This window comes from Chiloscyllium plagiosum, unplaced genomic scaffold, assembly GCF_037043375.1.
Source record: "Chiloscyllium plagiosum isolate Xiang-an unplaced genomic scaffold, Cpla_swu_hap1 HiC_scaffold_1, whole genome shotgun sequence".
In the NCBI taxonomy this organism is placed as follows: Eukaryota; Metazoa; Chordata; class Chondrichthyes; order Orectolobiformes; family Hemiscylliidae; genus Chiloscyllium; species Chiloscyllium plagiosum.
Genome location: NW_028270139.1, coordinates 120,307,804 through 120,328,063, shown reverse-complemented (window position 1 = coordinate 120,328,063; position 20,260 = coordinate 120,307,804). Strand labels below are relative to the sequence as shown.

At 41.2% G+C, this 20,260-nt stretch overlaps 1 protein-coding gene across 6 annotated transcripts in view; it reads left to right on the top strand.

Moving 5' to 3' along the window:
• Positions 1-20,260, top strand: part of rai14 (retinoic acid induced 14) — a 273,963-nt gene that overhangs the window by 173,012 nt on the left and 80,691 nt on the right. For 5 of the 6 annotated variants that reach the window (XM_043681189.2, XM_043681270.2, XM_043681357.2 and 2 more), the window contains 4 exons: positions 8,032-8,120; positions 11,798-11,862; positions 12,836-12,922; positions 14,098-14,155. In XM_043681189.2, coding sequence (XP_043537124.2) covers positions 8,032-8,120; positions 11,798-11,862; positions 12,836-12,922; positions 14,098-14,155 — 299 coding nt within the window. The remainder of the gene's footprint in view (positions 1-8,031; positions 8,121-11,797; positions 11,863-12,835; positions 12,923-14,097; positions 14,156-20,260) is intronic. The other variant, XM_043681541.2, reaches the window with a different exon arrangement.

Here is a 20,260-nt window from a genome sequence, read left to right as displayed (position 1 = left end):
TTACAGATATTACTAAAATAAAAGCTCAAATGTCAGCAACATGTAAACATTACATATGATGCTTTGTCAAAAATGTCATCACTTTACTATTTAGACAAATAGTGGGAAAGTTTATTACTTGAAAAACAAATTGATGTCTTAACTAAACGGCTTTGAGAATATTGCATTACAATGTGTAATAAATCTCTAAACTCTACAGTAAAAAGTGCTTTGTTAGGTTTATGCTTTTTTCAAGTTGTCTTTATGAAATCTAGATCTTTTATGTATTACATGACCCATACTTCCCTTTTAGTTCAACAATAAGAAAACACTCTGTACAGCATCTTCCATACCTTGGGGATATCCAGAAGCTAATGATCCCATGAAAGCTATGTGATAATAACTGGATAATATGCCTTAATTATGCTGAAATCAGCTTTCAGGAAGATACCACCAAACACTTACATACAAAAACCATTCTGTGTCTTGATTTAGAAAGTAATATTCTGTAAACATACTCAATATTCTAATACATTAGCCAACTTTATTAATACATAAAACAGAAACTGTCCACATTAGCCTTGCAACTATGCTTTCCTTCATTGATCAGAGCATTGAGCAGAGGAGTTGGGAGGTCATGTTGTGGCTGTACAGGACATTGTTTAGGCCACTGTTGGAATATTGCATGCAATTCTGGTCTCTTTCCTATCAGAAGGATGTTATGAAACTTGAAAGGGTTCAGAAAAAAATTATAAGGATGTTGCCAGGGTTGGAGGATTTGAACTATAGGGAGAGGTTGAGTAAGCTGGGGCTGTTTTCCTTGGAGCATCGGAGGCTGAGGGGTGACCTTATGGAGGTTTATAAAATCATGAGGGGCATGCATAGGGTAAATGTATAAAGTCTTTTCCCTGGGGTGGGGGAGTCCAGAACGAGAGGGCATAGGTTTAGGGTGAGAGGGGAAGAGACTTGAGGGGCAACTTTATCATGCAGAGGGTGATGTGTGTGTGTGGAATGAGGTGTCAGAGGTAGTGGTGGAGGCTGGTACAATTAGAACATTTAAAAGGTAATGGATGGGTATATGAATAGGAACAGTTTAGAGGGATATGGGCCAAGTGCTGGCAAATGGGACTAGATTAGATTAGGATATCTGGTCGGCATGGACGAGTTGGACCGAAGAGAGTCTGTTTCCGTGCTGTGCATCTCTATGACTCTATAGTTATTTTATTGATGTCTAAATTTTCTCTCTTCTCTTGTAATTCTAAAACAAAACTTGTCAAACTTATAAACATGCCATTACAAAATATTGCTTCAATGTGGTGCACTCCTATATTTGAAGAATGCAAAATCACACCGAAACTTTTTTTTTAACATTTTCTAATTAGTCATTTCCAGAATTCCTTTTCTGGAAGCCATGCAACTGAATATTTTGAAGATTAAAGAGAAAATCCCGTGGCACGCTAGTGGTAGAGAATATTTTACATATTTTGATGAGGTCTTGACAGCTTCCACCTTTGACTGTAAACCTTAAAAGGAGAGAGAGTGAAGTTATCATATCTTGTTGGAAGTGCTGTCCAGTTTTACAGATAAAACAGTTGCAAGCAGGCCTTTGCCCCTACCCTGCCTCCCTCAACCCAAAATGGGAGAATGATCCACTCATTGAGTCGATCACCAATCGGTTTGACATCATCCACCTTTCCCTCACCCCCACAGACATCCTGCCCGTTGTAGTTTCTCCAAATGGCTGCAGATTCACCACTTAATAAGAACATAAGAAATAGACTCATAGTGATGTATAACACAGAAACAGACCCTTCAGTCCAACTCGTCCATGCTGACCAGATATCCCAATAGGAGCAGGAGTAGGCCATCTGGCTCGATGAGCCTACTCTGCCATTCAATAAGATCATGGCTGGTCTTTACTTGGACTCAATGCCACTTACTCAACCGGTCAGTATAACCTTAATACCTTCACTGTTCAAAAATGTATTTATTTTTACCTTTAAATCATTCAATGAGGTAGCCTCAATTGCTTCACCAACCCTCTGTCCACCCTCAGACTGAATGAAAATGTTGACTATTTGCACAGCAATCAGCTTCGCCATTCGGAGGCTGTTTCTTTGATTAAGGATCCCATCTGCAGCAAAGTGAGAAAGAACCACCCTCTAGAGGAGTAGCTCATTGCAAAACCTTTCATTTGTATTTATCTGGATTTGAAGCATGGATTAGAGGCCGAAAGGAGCCCTTCAGTAGGCTGTATAGTGGCAGGTCGGCCGTCTGTCGGACAAGCCTTAAGCTGCTGAGAAATAGGGAAGAACGAGAAGAATATCACACCGTGGCCCATACAGTGTAGCAGTATTACACCGTGGCCATACAGTGTAGCAGTATTACATCGTGGCCATACAGTGTAGCAGTATTACACCGTGGCCATACAGTGTAGCAGTATTACATCGTGGCCATACCCTGTCGCAGTATTACACCGTGGCCATTACCCTGTAGCAGTATTACACCACGGCCATACTGTGTAGCAGTATCACACCATGGCCATACCGTGTAGCAGTATTACACTGTCGCCATGGCCTGGAGCAGTATTACAACATGGCCATACTGTGTAGCAGTATTACACCGTGCCATATCCTGTAGGAGTAATGCAACGTGGGTATACCATGTAGCAGTATTACACCACTGCCATACCGTGCAGCAGTATTACATCATAGCCATACAGTGTAGCAGTATTACACCTAGGCCATAAACCTGTAGCAGTATTACACCATGGCCATACTCTGTAGCAGTATTACACCATGGCCATACCCTGTAGCAGTATTACACCATGACCATAGAGTGTAGCAGTATTACACCATGGCCACACCCTGTAGCAGTATTACACCGTGAGCATACCCTGTAGCAGTATTACACCGTGGCCATTTCCTGTAGCTGTATTGCACCATGACCATACCCTGTAGCAGTATTACACTGTGGCCATAGCCTGTAGCAGTATTAAACCGTGGCCATACCCTGTAGCAGTATTACACCATGGCCGTGCCGTGTAGCAGTATTACACCGTGGCCATACCCTGTAGCAGTATTACACCATGGCCATACCCTGTAGCAGTATTACACCATGACCATAGAGTGTAGCAGTATTACACCATGGCCATACCCTGTAGCAGTATTACACCATGGCCATACCCTGTAGCAGTATTACACCATGGCTCTACCCTGTAGCACTACAACACCGTGCCATATCGTGTAGCAGTATTACACCATGGCTGTACCCTGTAGCAGTATAACACCGTGCACATACCCTGTAGCATTATAACACCGTGGCCATACCCTGTAGCAGTATAACACCGTGGCCATACCCTGTAGCAGTATAACACCATGGCCTTACCCTGTAGCAGTATTACACCATGGTTGTACCCTGTAGCAGTATTACACCGTGCGCATGCCCTGTAGCAGTATTACACTGTGGCCATACCCTGTAGCAGTATTAAACTATGGCCATACCCTGTAGCAGTATTACACCATGGCCACACCCTGTAGCAGTATTACACCGTGAGCATACCCTGTAGCAGTATTACACCGTGAGCATACCCTGTAGCAGTATTACACCGTGGCCATTTCCTGTAGCTGTATTGCACCATGACCATACCCTGTAGCAGTATTACACTGTGGCCATACCCTGTAGCAGTAATACACCATGGCCGTGCCGTGTAGCAGTATTACACCGTGGCCATACCCTGTAGCAGTATTACACCATGGCCATACCCTGTAGCAGTATTCCACCCTGGCCATACCCTGTAGCAGTACAACACCATGCCATATCGTGTAGCAGTATTACACCGTGGCCATACCCTGTAGCAGTATTACACTGTGCGCATACTCTGTAGCAGTATTACACTGTGGCCATATCCTGTAGCTGTATTACACCATGACTATACCCTGCAGCAGTATTACACCGTGGCCATACCCTGTAGCAGTATTACACCATAGCCATGCCCTGTAGCAGTATTACACCATGGCTCTACCCTGTAGCAGTATTACACCGTGGGGATACTGTGTAGCAGTATTACACCGTGCGCATACTCTGTAGCAGTATTACACCGTGGCCATATCGTGTAGCAGTATTACATCATGACCATACCCTGTAGCAGTATTACACTGTGGCCATACCCTGTAGCAGTAATACACCATGGCTGTACCCTGTAGCAGTATTGCACCATGGCCATACCCTGTAGCAGGATTACACCGTGGCCATACCCTGTAGCAGGATTACACCGTGGCCATACCCTGTAGCAGTATTACAACGTGCCGTACCCTGTAGCAGTATTACACCATGGCCATACCCTGTAGCAGTATTACACCGTGCCATACCCAGTAGCAGTATTACACCATGGCCATACCGTGTAGCAATATTTCACCATGGCCATACCCTGTAGCAGTATTACACCATGGCCATACCCTGTAGCAGTATTACACCATGGCCATAGCCTGTAGCAGTATTAAACCGTGGCCATACCCTGTAGCAGTTTTACACCATGGCCATACCGTGTAACAGTATTACACCATGACCATACCCTGTAGCAGTATTACACCGTGGCCATACCCTGTAGCAGTATTACACCGTGGCCATACCCTGTAGCAGTATTACACCGTGGCCATACCCTGTAGCAGTATTCCACCCTGGCCATACCCTGTAGCAGTATTACACCGTGGCCATACCATGTAGCAGTATTACACCGTGGCCATACTGTGTAGCAGTATTTCACTGTGGCCATACCCTGTAGCAGTATTACACCATGGCCGTTCCGTGTTGCAGTATTTCACCATGGCTATACCGTGTTCCAGTATTACACCATGGCCATACCTTGTAGCAGTTTTACACTGTGAACATTTCCTGTAGCAGTATTACACCATAACCATACCCTGTAGCCGTATTACACTGTGGCCATACCCTTTAGCTGTATTACACCGTAACCATACCCTGTAGCATTATTACACCGTAACCATCGCCTGTCACGGTATTTCACCATGGCTGTACAATGTTGCAGTATTTCATCATGGCCGTAACCTGTACCACTATTTCACCATGGCAGTACCCTGTCGCAGTATTTCACCTTGACATACTTTTTCGCAGTATTACACCATGGCCGTAACATGTACCACTATTTCTCCGTGGGCGTACCGTGTTGCAGTATTTCTCCACGGCTGTATCCTGTAGCAGTATTTCACTGTGGTCATACTGTGTAGCAGTGACCAAAAACCTTACCAGAGACTTTCAGCCATGATTCTGAGGGAACGATGGCAGAGAGTTGAAAGTGACCAATTCATTTAACAACTTTACAAAGGAAAGGTGCTGTGACAGTTTTTTTTAGAAATTAAATTTCAAAGTAGTTTTTCTGAACAAAGGATTAATAGACTGTTTTAAGAAGATGTCACCTGAGGGTAACGAAGGCAACTATATGATGTAAGGTAGCAAGGGAGTTAGAAGTAAATACAAACGGTCAGCAGTTTAATGGGAATGAAAGTTCTCATGGTCCCATGGTGAGATGAGATCAGTTGAATGCATCCTTTCCTGTCGGCAAAGAGTAAACAGGCTGTATTTTTTGAAGGATAATTAAGGTGTTGGTGCTGGTATGTCAGCATGGATAGAGGATTGGCTGTCAGGCAAGAAATAAAGTCAGAATAAATGGATCAGCTTCAGGTTGGCAAACATTAATTAGTGGATTGCCATTGGGATTGAAACTGAGGCTCAATTATTTCTCGATCTATGTAAATTAACTCGGTCTATATTGATAAGTTAGATGGAGGCACCAATTGCATTGCAGCCAAATTTGCTGATGACACAAAGATGGATTGGAAATAAAGTTGTGTGGATGTTGCAAAGAGTTTAACAAGGGATATAATTAGGTTAAATGACTTGATAAATACTTACCAAATGGAAAATGTGAACAAATCTGAGATTATCCACTGACAGGAAGATTAAAAAAAATATTATTTTCATTAGTGAGAGATTGCAAGCTGAGACATCTCTATGTCTTCATAAGGTAGCATGCAGGTGCAGAAAGGAATGAGGTGGCAAAAGGAATGTTAGCCTGTTGTGCAAGGGGATAGGAGTGACGAGGAACGTAAAAGTAGGGAAGTCTTGATGAAACTATGGATTACATGGCATTGGTGAGAACGTGTGCAATTTTGACCTCTCATTCACAAGCACAATTATGGTTGCACTTAAAACAATTCAGAAAGGATTGTTAGACTGATATCTGGGGATAAAGGGGTTGTCATGAAGTTGCAGAATGATTGAGCAGTTTGCCTCTACTTGTTGGAGTACTAGAGTGTATGTTTAAAAACAAAAGATTACCCATTTAATACTGAGGTGAGAAATTTCTTCACAGAGTAGTTCATATTTTGGAATTTCCTTCCCTGTAATTGGTGGAAGCTAGAATCAAGGATTACAAGAGGCAGGCAAAGAAATGGAGTGAAGGTAACAATTACTAGCCTGATATTATGGAATTGGAGAAAGTGAGGACTGCAGATGCTGGAGATCAGAGTCAAAACGTGTGGTGCTGGAAAAGCACAGCCGGATAGGCAGCATCCGAGGAGCCAGAGAGTCAAAGTTTCGAGCATAAGCTCTTCATCAGGCTGTGCTTTTCCAGCATCACACTTTTTGTCTCTGATATTTTGGAATTGCAGAGCAAGGCTTGAGCCAAATGGTCTACATCTGTGTCTATTTTTCAGTGAACCTATGATTATATTTTGATTGCACAGACAGTGTTTCCACTTGTGAGGTAGACTAAAACTGGAGGCAGTGATATGAAGTAGTCACCAAGAATTCAAATGGGAAATTCCAAACACATTTCTGTATCCACACTGTGGTGAGAATATGATTACTCACTGTCACAAGTGGGGTAGTGAATTGAGCATGTCAATGAGGTGGGAATGAAAATTTGAGCGTGTTTGGTGAAGGATGAGAAGAGCAAAGAGTAGAAAATAAGTGCCTTTGTTATCTGAATGGTCTGGTTCGGTGTATTTGGTATACTTTGCAAGTTTGAGTGAATTTTGGATTAGTGAACTTAGAGAATGATGGATTTGATGATAGAGAAGTCAGTAATCTCAACACGGGGCAGGGAAGAAGAGATTAAAGATTATATGCCTTAAGAGAAAGAACTAAGGGTTATTTTAGAGTTTTGACAATGGAGTGCAGAATTTGATACTGCTTAATGCTATCCAGCCAGACCAAGCAATGGATGTCTAAACAAGTTCTATGCCTAATAAATATAAGTTACCACCCTTCAACTTAAAGCGATGAAGAAGAGAGCCATATCAGAGCAATGATCAGGTTGAGCAAGGGTAAGGGTTTTACTTCAATAAACAGTATCAAAGATGGAGGTGAACGAAGGTTGCAGATGATTGAGGCAAAAGGAGAACCAATGGATCAATAGTTGGGAGTTTGAGTGTCCCGTTGTAGATGATAAAGGGGTACAGTTTATTTCTGGGTATTGTGGGGTGAGATGTCCCTTGGGCAATGCATTGCTCAGAAACAAGGCTTCATTGAGCAACACCACAAAAAAAGGTTTGAGCAGTTCAATCACTCAAACATTAAACTAAATAAATATCTCAGGATAAAATGTGACACAAGTTTTATTTTGAAGTTTAAATAAAACCAAAATTAAAATTCTTGCCATCTTTTTATTGTTAACAGAGCCTAATTGGCCAAAATTTGGTCTAGGGGAGAGGTGTAAGAAATTGTCTACATTAGTGAGAAAATGGTGAACCTATAACAAATACTGATTCAAGAGGGTTCCAAAAGGAAAGGATTAACCCATTTTGTGTCTTTATGTTTCAGAATAAATCTGAGTCTTTGCCTATTATCCAAACCTTTTATTTCAGTCCCTACTGCTGTGTTTATAAAGCAAAGAATCAAATCACTCAAGATATTAACTTATGATTAAATTTCACCTTTCAGAATTGTGCTTTAGGTGTTGGAAAACCCTCAAAGGTAATTGTTAAAATGCTGATGTATCGATTTCATTGGTAATCTGCTTTTCTTTTTCAGTTTTCACCTGGCTGCCTCAAAGGGACAGCTGGAATGTTTGGGAATGATGCTTTCTCATGGTGTTGATCTAACCGTACCTGATGGCTCAGGTAAGCAATTCACTACTGAAAATATGCATATGTTACAATAAATTACAGTATTTTGTTATAAAGTTGTTAGATTACCATTGATTTTTGAAACATTAAGAACTTTAAGACTTAGTGGCAGAGATTTCCTCAGTGTACGTACATCTCTTTCACTAAGCCATTCACCATTCAAATCTCTCCAACTTGCTTTACACTTGGCTCACAACACTTCAAGAGTCCTGATGAATGTTGCTTCAGTTCTTCTCTCTATCCTATAATCTATGATGTTATGCATGATTGAGCATTCTCCATTGTCTTTACTGCACAGGGCTGGCTTTGCTTGGCTCCACTCTGGCCAATGCAATTCCAGAAATAATTCTTTTTCAAGCTACTACTGAGTTACCCATAGTTCTATGTTTCTATGGAAAATAGTGAATGTAATTACTTTTTTCAAAAAAGGAGGGAGACAGAAACCTTCAGGCAAGTTAACTATTTATTCTGAGGAACATGTTAGAAGCCATTATCATAGAAGTTATGACATGAACATTCCAGTGTTTAACTGGGGTGGACAAAGTCAGAGGTCACATGACACCAGGTTATAGTCCAACAGATTTATTTGAAATCGTAAACTTTTGGAGCAATGCTCCTTTGTCAGGTGAGGTCTTGCTGAAGACACTACACCTGATGAAGGAGCAGTGCTCTGAAAGCTTGTGATTTCAAACAAACCTGGTGTCGTGTGACTTCTGACTTTTATAGCAGTTATAGCACTCAATATATTCAAGGTAATTAGGCAGAGTCAATGTGGTTTTGTGAAAGGGAAATAATGTTTAACCAGTTTGTTGGAGCCCTTTGAAGAAGTAATGTGCTGTGGATGAAGGGGAGCCAGTGAATGTAACTGTACTTAGATTTCCAGAAACCATTTGATAGGGTGCCACATCAAAGGTTATTGTGAAAGCTATGAACTATGGTATGGGTTGGGGAACATGGATTGGAGATTGGCTAGCTAACAGGAAGTAGCATAGGCCATACCTGGGACAGTTCCTACTTGGCAAGATTTAAATAATGTACCACAGGATTCAGGAGAAAGTGGGGACTGCAGATGCTGGAGATCAGAGTCGAGAGTGTGTTGCTGGAAAAGCACAGCAGGTCAGGCAGCATCCAAGAGCAGGAGAATTGATGTTTTGGACATAAGCCCTTCATTAGGGCTTATGCCCACGGATGCTGCCTGACTTGCTGTGCTTTTCCAGCACCACACTCACAGCTGCCACAGGATTCAGTCCAGGGACCTTAACATTTTACAATTTGTATAAATGAAGAAACCAAAGTATGATCACAAAACTTGCAGATTATATCAAGATAGGTTGGAATGTAAGTTGTGAATAGGATATGATAAAAGGATATGGATAAGTTACCTGGCAAATGAAATAAAATGTGAAAATATCCCTTTTGGTAGGAAGATTTAAAAGCACATTGTCTAAGTGGTGAGAGATTGCAGTGCTCAGATGCAAAAGGGATCCAAATATTCTATTTCATGAATTCCAACAGTTTCCTGCAGGTCCAACAAGTCCTTAGGAAAGTTAGTAGAATGTTATCATTTATTGAGAGGGAAATTAAATAAGGAGATTATGCAGCAGCCAAACATGACATTGGTGAGACCATATCTGTATGGTATTGGTGGCCTTATTGAAAAAGAATGTAAGTGTTTTGAAGAAATTTTACCAGACAAATACCTGGAATAGATGGGTTGCCTTATGAGAAAAGGCACACTTGCCTTTTATCTGAAGGCATTCAGAAGATGAAGAGGTGACATGATTGAAATTTATAAAATCCTAAGCAGTCTTAACACAGGGTGCATCCGGAGAGGATACTTTGTTTTATGAAAGATTCTGGAACTAGGAGTTACTGTTTTCAAATAATAAGGGGGTCACACATTTATGGAGAGCTGAAGATCTTTTCTCAGACATTTGAGAGTCTTTGGGATTCTCTTTCTCAAAACATAATGAAAACAGAGTCTTTCAATATTCATAAGGCAGAGGTTTTATTCAGCAAGATTGTCATGAGCATGCAGGAAAACCGAATAATCAATCAGCCAAAATTTTATTGAATGGTGGAGCAGACCCAGGAGGTCTAATTGCCTATTCATGCTCCTAATTGGAATGTCATCTCCAGAGATGCACTTTTTGACTGTCATCTTCTTTTTCACCTAAACTCTGCACCAAAGTGCCGTTATTCACTGATTCTGCTGAGTATACCTAGATCTGTCACTTTTGTTTGAATATTCATGAGACTAAACTCGCAGTTACATGTTCTTGAAGTATCAGTCAGTGCCCTTGATGTCAAAATCCATGCTGGACTACATGCTCAGGATGCTTGTGATGAAGTGTTCAACCTTTTGGTACAAGTTAGATTCTCTCAAATTTCATTTAATTTCATATTCAATAAATACCGAAACAATTAGGTCCTGTTTTAGTGTTCTTCTATTCCAATAGTAACCTTTTTAGAAAGCTTCTTAGATTTAGATTTTCTGTTGGGTTCTGCTGGTGGGATGGCACAAATCAGTACCTTGCTATTGGTGCTTATTAACAAAATTAATTCCAATATGTATGAAGGAAAAATAGAGGGAGCATGAGTATGCTTGTTTTAATATAACCATTCTGCAAGCCCAGGGATAGATCAGTCTGCTCGTAGGAACTTGGAAGGATCCCTTCAAGAATACCTTGTCTTATGGTAGGCCACCAATTGGTTTCCACTTGGTACCATTTCCCAAGAAGATGACTGAGGTTAAGGGAATATAGATGCTGCTGCATATTTCCATAATTTCCAGGCACCGTTGTATTCTAACCTATTTAAAAGGTTTAGGGGTGACTTGATAGAGGTGTACAAGATGATTAGGGGTTTAGATAGGGTCGACAGTGAGAATCTTTTTCCACGTATGGAGTCAGCTATTACAAGGGGGCATAGCTTTAAATTAAGGTGGGGGTAGGTATAGGACAGATGTTAGGGGTAGGTTCTTTACTCAGCGAGTCGTGAGTTCGTGGAATTCCCTGCCAGTAGCAGTGGTGGACTCTCCCTCATTATGGGCATTTAAGCGGGCATTGGATAGGCATATGGAGGATAGTGGGCTAGTGTAGGTTAGATGGGCTTGGATTGGCGCAACATCGAGGGCCGAAGGGCCTGTACTGCGCTGTATTCTTCTATGTTTCTATGTTCTATCAATGTTATTGGATTATTTATTTCCAAAATGTACATAATCGTGTGTCAGCAAAAATAAGTCTCAATCAAAGTTTCATTTAGAACATTGTAAAGAAATCTCCAAATACTGTAACAAAATTAGTCCTGGGGTCCTGAGCTGGACCTGCTATGAAGCTGAAGATAACTTCTTTCTTCTGTGTTGGTCCTTAGGACTCCAATATTTTTACTGGCGTTCTTACTGGGCGGTTGGCAAATCAGAGAAAAGAAATGAAATTTATGTTACATTCTGGGTTTATGTTTCTTATCTGCCTGTACAGTCTATTTCTAGCTGTAACTTTATAACCAAAATTTAGTATTTATAGCTACAAAGGACATGCCAAACTGTAAAATCTCACTCTGCTTATAAAACCGAGGAGCTAATATTTAAATGGCACTTTTGTATTCTAAGGTTTAAAAAGTATTGATGATTCTAAGAACTTTAACCTTTTCTCTCCCTCCTTGAATTTTAGGGTACAATGCTTTGCATCTTGCTTCAAAAAATAGTCATCAAGAATGTGTAAGAAAGATCCTTCAGGTAGGGATGCCATGTGTTTTTGTTTTGTGTGATTCATAATTTAAGTAATAGCTACTCGAAGGGTATAGATTGTGACTTGTCCAATGGAACAGTGATACAAATTGTAATGTTTTATTGAATGGGAGCTGGATTATGTGTAAAAAATTATGTCTTTTTTTAAAAGGAGCATGTTTTAAAACTCCAGACAAAAAATTTGTAATAATATCCTGTTCATTTTGGCACAGTTAATAAATCTGTTTTAATATTAAATTCCAATTAGCCAAGACATTTCAAATAGAGTAAGACTTTACAATTTTTCAGTATTGTCACACTCAAAATCTTCCAGTCATTCTACTGATGCTTGATAGCTTCATTGTGTGAAACACTTGCAAATGTATTTGCTTGCAAAGCATGTTCTTAGACACATTCTTGCTGAAGTGCATTCTCGTCATTGATATTAGAATCATAGAATCGTTTTTGTCATTGATATTTGTGAAGGAGAATCTTAAACCATATATCTGTATATTTCCTTATTCTCCCTTTCTCTTTCTCCTTTTTTTTGTTCTCACCTTTTCCGTTGCCGCCTTCCTTCCCCCAGTTAGGTGGCTATTTTTGACTGGTGCAGACTTGATGGGCCAAAGGGCCTCCTTCTGTGCTGTGGACCTCTATGACATCCCTGGCTGCATGATTTCTCGACTGTCAGCATGGTTTCATGCCCTTCCCCTACAATTCTTCTCTCTTCCTACTCCATCATCTCTTTTTGAGTTCCATTTTAATGCTGCTTAGTGTACCTGCTCGTTTCCCATTACTCCTCTTCTCGATTATTGTCTCCACTTTGTCACTCTCCTTTTCTTTCAAAACTGATCTTTTGTTCTTTAGGTTTTTTCATACTTTATTCATTCTTGTATATGGCTCACTCATCAGTCCTATTTGATTTTTAACTCTTTGCTTTTCTTCACTTTTTCTCCCTTCTGACCCATTCCTTTCTATTAAGGCAAGCTTGTTGGATGAGTCTGGAAGAAAAGAAGACCAACGAGGATGGAGACAGGGCTTAGCATCTGTGATTTTAAGCAGAAAAGCCGTAATTGGAATCAAAATTTATTATCTGTTTAAAAATGCACTCTGCCAGAAGTATAATTGATTTGTTTGATTAATGTGCCTCTTCCACTGCATTCTAAACATGGAAACTAGCAACTAGTGGAAAGTGATAAGTATCAATATTTTATGCAAAGGAAACAGAAACAGATGAAAAGAACTAAAATTGTCTCTTTTAGAAGTGTTAACATCTATTCTGACACTGGATTACAAATGGAGAATATTTATGAGTGAATCCAACTCTTATTGGTTTTAAGCTGGGTTGGAGTCCTGTACACTGCTCTAACTTGTGTAGTGTGTGATTTACACTGATTCCTATACAGCTGCTCTTTAAACCCGAAAAGCAGAGAGACTTTCATCGATAGAGAAACAAAAAGTGCCTGCCTGGGATTTTATTGCAGCTAGAAGTTCTGAGCTTCAATTGTAAATGGAATACAGGGTAGTGAATGACTAAATGCAGCATTCAGTAAGGTTGAATCTGGCCTGATATTGACAGTTCAAGGATTTTTAGGGGAAACCGGTTTGACTTCACCATGGATGTGTAATGTGAAGGCATGAGACAGACCGGGTACATAGGAACGTCCGTATCTTTCATCTAAAAGGAACATGGTTATTTTCTTTGTTATGCTACTTAGTGTCTCTTTCGTGCAACACTGGAGCTGAAAGTCCAATCTTCTTCATTTTGAAGCTACTAAATATTAAGACTGATGCCATAACATTTGACTTTTTAATTTGAAATTGAGGACTTAAAATGATCAAAATTGAAAACCTTGTTTAGCTTTCATATGTGCAGAAATAGAAATATATAATTCTAAATCGCTTTAGTAAAAGTTTAAGTTTTATACTTTCAGAAGAAATAATTGTGTCATTCAAAACTCATTGGTAACTTTATTAATTTAAATTGCAATTAACTTGCTGTTTAAAGCATAATAACCTCAAGAAATCAAATATTTCAGCAAATTAACCATTTAATTTAGCGCTTTACCCTCTCTGCTGTGTTATATTCAAATTATTTTATGCATCCTGAAGGATGTAATGTTAGATTAACAAAACTGAAGTGTTTCTCAATTAACATTGTATCTGTTTTGGATTCACTAACTTAAGTTCCAGAATAAAGTGTTTCAACAAAGTTTTGTAAATGTGCTGTTTGTTTCTCACTAGTACAAATGTCCTGTGGAATGCGTTGACAGCAATGGGAAGACAGCCTTGCACCATGCAGGTAAGAATATTACCATGATTTAAATATATTGATCATTTCATGACCAAGGAGCTAAATTTTAGATGGTAAAAACTCTGATCTATATGTATATCTGTGAGGTTTCACCACTGCCCTGTGTAGTTGGCACATAATTTCCTTACTTTTGTAATTAACTCGCCTTACAATAACTGAAAACATTCTATTAGCTTTCCTAAAGACTTGCTGCACCTGCATACTAGCTTTTGGTGATTCATGTACTGAGACAGCCAGATCACATTTTTCTACTATTCGCTTTTATCTCCTGGAACTTTGCCAACTCACTTGGTGTACCTATATCTTTTTGTAGTCTGCTTCTGTCCTTTTCACTGCTTTTTGAAAAAAATCTATCTTGGTATATTCTGGATGTTTAGCCATCATATATTTGATTTCTTCATTTTGTATAAATTGTGAAAGATTGAAGCCCCAGCACTGATCCCTGTGGCACGCAATATCTTGCCAACTAGAAAATGGCACAATCATGCTACAATTTCCTGTTAGCTAACCAATCTTCTATCCATGCTAATATATTATCCCATACACAGAGGAACCTCGATTATCCGAATACCCATTATCCGAAAATTGGATTATCCGAAGGAGATCTCGAGGTCTCAATGGAAACATTACATCAAAGACGTGTTTCCAACAGTGATCGCGTCTTTTGTTACAGTGATTAAACAGGCATTGTCCCCAAATGACTGACCTCCTCACTCCCCCCCCCCCCCCCCCAGCCCTCTCTCACCCCCCCACACTTTCTATGGAGTTCTACAGAGCGGTATACCCCAATCCCCTCCCTGCTTCCCAGGAATAACCTCTCCAACATTGTCCTGTCAAAAAAGTTGCTATTTGGAGACTTACCCCACAAAGACAGCTGTAGCAACAGTCTTGTTTTGGTGTACAGTCCAGATGCCCTGGAGAGGGGCTGTGTTGGGGTTGGGGGCTCGCGCGCTTTGTGCTGGGGGGCAGTGGGCGGGTTTGGCCAGTGTTGGGGGATGGAGTTGGACCGTGTTGGGGGGCAGGGTTGGATAGTGTTGCGGGGCAGGGGTTGGCCTGCGTTGGGGGACAGGGTTGTTTATGTTGGGGGGCAGGGGGGTGGGGTTGGACCATGTTGGGGAGTGGGGTTGGTCCGTGTTAGGGACGGGCTTGGCCCGTGTTGGGGTGCAGGGGGGGTGTGGTTGGACCATGTTGGGGGTGGGGTTGGACTGTGTTGGGGGGTGGGATTGGTCCGTGTTGGGGGTAGGGTTGGCCCATGTTGGGGGGCAGGGTTGATTCATGTTAGGGGGCGGGGTTGGACTGTGTTTGGGGCGGGGTTGGCCCATGTTTGGGGGCAGGGTTGGATTGTGTTGGGGGTGGGGTTGGCCCATGTTGGGGGTGGGGTTGGCCCATGTTGGGGGGGGTGGAGTTGGCCCGTGTTGGGGGCGGGGTTGGACTGTATTGGGGGGCGGTGTTGGCCTGTGTTGGGGGGGCGGGGTTGGCCCATGTTTGGGGATGGTTGGCCCGTGTTTGGGGTCAGGGGTCAGGGTTGGACTGGTTTGGGGGGGGTGGGGTTGGTGGCGGGGTGTTGCTCGCTGTGCACTGCTACAGTCTCCTGAACGGGGAGCAGACTTTAAAAACACCGAGCTCCTGAAGAAAGGCATTTAATCGATTTTCCAAATAATCAATTATCCGAACAAAATAATGCCCTCCCATCTCGTTCAGATAATCGCGGTTCCACTGTACTTATTTCCCACAATTACCTTATGAAATACCTTCTGGAAATCTAAGTGCAACTAGTTCACTAAAGTCCCTTTATCCACAGCACATTACTTCTTTAAAGAGCTCAGCTAAATTGGTTAAACAGGATTTCCCTTTCTCAAAGCCTCCTAACCACACGTTGTTGATGAGGAAGAGTTGCTGATTGTTATGCCATTGAATAACGAGGGGTGATAGTTAAATTCTCTGGTTGGAGATGGTTCCTGCTACCACTTTTGTAGTATGCATGTTAGCTCACATTCTACTCACCTTCACCCTAAACTTTCTCACAGGTCATTCAAACACTACTCCCTATGGCCTAACTTCCAATCCCTGTTCACCAAGAGGTGAAGTTCGATGCTTTTCGGTCATAGGTCTATTTCAATCAAATGTATGCTACCAGCTGATTCCTTTTTGGATGTAATTTATACAGTTAACTTATTCAAAACATTTCACCTTTAGTCATAGGTATTCAACATCCAGTTTACAGAATTAGATACTAATGCCTTGGACTCATTCACCTTTACCCCTGGGTAAATTTTAAAATGCGCATCCCTGTTTTCAGACCATTCCATGGCTTCACTTCTCCATATCTCTGTCTCTTAAGCATCCCTGAATTTAATTGCTGCACCATTGCTGACTGTGCCTCCGAACAGTATAACCCAGGAACAGGCCCTTCAGCCCACCATGTCTGCACGGACCATGATGCCATTCTAACCTAATCCAATCTGCATGTACATAGTTCTTCCATAATCCTCTGTTCCCTCTCTGTTTATGTGTCTGTCTAAATGTCTCTTAAATGTTGCTTTCTTACCTGCTTCTACTACCTCCCTGCCAACACATTTTAGGCACCTACAACCTGTGTTTAAAAATAAAACACTTACCTCATACATCTCCTTTAAACTTTTCCTCGCTCACACTAAATCTATGCTACTTAGTATTCAACATTTCCTTAGCTGTCTACATCCTAAACTCTCGAATTCTTCACCCTGCTTTCCTCCTTTAGGACACTCCCTAATACCTTCCTCTACAACCAAGTTTGTCAATCAATGGCTGTAATGTCTGCCCGTTATTCAGTGTCATGTCTTGTTTTATGAAGAACCTTGGATCTTTTTATCATGTTAAAGGTGTTTGACAAACAACACGTTTTGGTTGCACCTGCATTAGAAAGGGTAAATAGACAGGAATTGAGGAGTAAATGCAGCAGTTTCTTTATAACTGTTCTTCTGGCCTTTTCTCACCAATCTGGAAAAGTGGAAATATCCCTGATGCAATTGTTTCATTGGTGTTACCATGTGGCAATCTGATTTCACATTATGCCTTCCCCCAGTTATGAAGAGTTGCAGGCAGCTGTCGAGGTACTTCCACACGAGAGATGGAGCTGATTCATCTGCATCTCGTGAAACAACAAAAATTATTCAATCCCACGGTCTGGTGGTTATGAGCCTACAAAAACATATGTGCAGTTTCTACCAGGACAATTAATTAAATCAAATTCAATAAATGTTTCCATTTGTGGATATGAGCTTAAAGTAAAATGTCCATGAAAGCTATCAGATTATAGCAAAAACCCACTAGTGTCCTTCTTTCAGTCTGATTACACGTTGTTTCAGTTCATATGGGGAAAAACCATGAGTATGGTACTGGTCTAAAGAATAATAGTTGCAAGTATGCAACATAATTGTAACTCATGACAAGACTGACAGGAGCTAACCCTGTGATAGAGCATAGTTTTTTTTTCTAATAACATTACAAATGGATTTATTTGTTTATAAAGTATCCTGGAAATTCTGTGACCTGCCTCAAGTTCATTCCCAATATCACAAGGGGTGTCCACAGCGCAATTAGGTTTATATAATCTGTTTAGTCGCTCTTTAAATTCATAAAGATTCAGGTTAAAATAGACCAGCACTCAAACTGTTAATTAAGCAGGCTAAAGTTTTAGTTTATTTTTGTTATTAATGTTCCACGGGGAAAGAGAGAGACATTTAAGAAGAAATTACAATTAACAAGGTTAAAACAAGTCCAGCTGAGACAAAAGAATGGCTGTCCCTGTGGCATACCACTGGGCCTTTTGCTTGAGTTCCTCGTTGCTAAAGCAAGAAATGAGTTTTTGATCTAGCAGCTGTGATAGCTTCAATCATTGGATAGTTAGTGTATCCTTGTAAATGTAGGTTCCTTAGCACAGATTTTGAAAGGGTGAGAAGATTCCTTATTTTTTACGAGTTTTGTGGGTTCAGCACTTTGTCCGACTTTCCTTCAACACAACAGTATTTAGTTTTCTACATGCCTCTTCCCTTTGATCAGAAATACCTCCTGAGGGTGTTTTCCTCAGAGCCTGCTTCTTGTTCTTCTGCCTCTTCAGATGGCTTCGTAGCGAGTTTTATACAACTGTGACTTGTAAGTGTCTCTGTTCCAGACTGATGTGTAGCCTTTCCAAATGTCAGGACTGATTTTCTAGGATGTAAGGCTGGATATTTCCATTGCCTTTTAGCTGAGACAAAAGACTTTCCAAATGATATAGTTATAAATTCAGATGGCTCCAACTTTGATTTCTGCCTCACCAGACATCACTGATTGCACCTTAGAATGACATATTTGTGTAGTCTGGGGCTAGGTGCATTCTAAAAATCTCTGTTCTGTGATTTGAGCAGAGGCACAGTGCCTCAGGCATTGAAACATCCCATTGTAACAAACATGACCTATTGTGGCCTCCATTGTGGATAAGACTCATAATTTCCAATGTGCAGATTTTGAAAACAGAAAAATCCCTTTAACATGCTTTCCCTTGAAGGCCTGTGATTTCAGATGGCACATCCGTGATCTAGACCGTGTTTAAAATCTTTTCTCGGATGGGACATCCACTAATATCATTTATTGAATCCGTTGCTCCCGATGCGGTCTCCTCTACATTGGGGAGACTGGGCACCTCCTAGCAGAGCGCTTTAGGGAACATCTCTGAGACACCCGCACCAATCAACCAAACCGCCCCGTGGCCCAACATTTAAACTCCCCCTCCCACTCTGCCGAGGACATGGAGGTCCTGGGCCTCCTTCACCGCCGCTCCCTCACCACCAGACGCCTGGAAGAAAAACGCCTCATCTTCCGCCCCGGAACACTTCAAACCCAGGGCATCAATGTGGACTTCAACAGCTTCCTCATTTCCCCTTCCCCCACCTCATCCTAGTTTCAAACTTCCAGCTCCACACTGTCCCCTTGACCTGTCCGGACTTGTCTGACCTGCCCAGCTCCTTTTCCACCTATCCACTCCACCCTCTCCTCCCTGACCTAACACCTTCATCTCCTCCCCCACTCACCTATTGTACTCTATGCTACTTTCTCCCCACCCCCACCCTCCTCTAGCTTATCTCTCCACGCTTCAGGCTCTCTACCTTTATTCCTGATGAAGGGCTTTTGCCCGAAACATCGATTTTGCTGCTCGTCGGATGCTGCCTGAATTGCTGTGCTCTTCCAGCACCACTGATCCAGAATCTGGTTTCCAGCATCTGCAGTCATTGTTTTTACCTCCATTTAATTAGGCTGACCCCAGAACAAAGATGTGTGAGGCCTCTTGATGTGCCCTCATTCTGTTTTAGTGCTTTTGCAAATTAGATTGAAAACTGATCCCTAAGTTATGCTGTTCTTTTTGTACCTATACATTAGAACACTCTGAAAATTCACTCAAACTTTTGTCAAAAATGCCTCGATCATGGTGCTGCTGATTTACATGCACTCCACTGAGAGTTGGTACCAGAAATGTTTTATATGATCAATTTGCAGTTTGTTGGTTTTTTGGGGGATGGGTGCAGTGATTTGTTGGGGTAAAGTTTCATTATGGGTGATCTCAGCAAAGGTGCGAGGTGTGTAAATTGCTAATTCAGGATTGTGCATTTTGCAGACACACGTTTTTCCATACAATTCAGGGCAGTCCCATAGATGCAGACTGCAAAGAAGAATTGTAGGAGGATAGAATGTGCTAAACCCACAGAGATAAGGAGTGCAGCAGTGACCGTTCTTGTGTATTTGTTGGTTATTATTGGTGTATTCCGATGTATTGTTCATCTATTTTATTCTAAAATTATCAGCAGCAAGGACTTTGAGCTGACAGTATTTACAGAACAATTCCATGCCACTGAGTGGTAGAGTTTCGGTGATAACTTTCTTGTAATCATGGTGGTTAGGCTGTTGTGAGAGGTTCAGAACTGAAGTTACAGATCATGTTCTTTCAACAAATGCAAGGTTTCCAGGCAATTGTTGAAAAAAGGTTTGACTGAAAAATGTATAATCTTATTCAAGAAAGTATTATCTCTGGTCTCCTATGTGTAGTATGAAATAAAAATGATTTTTTAAAATGATATT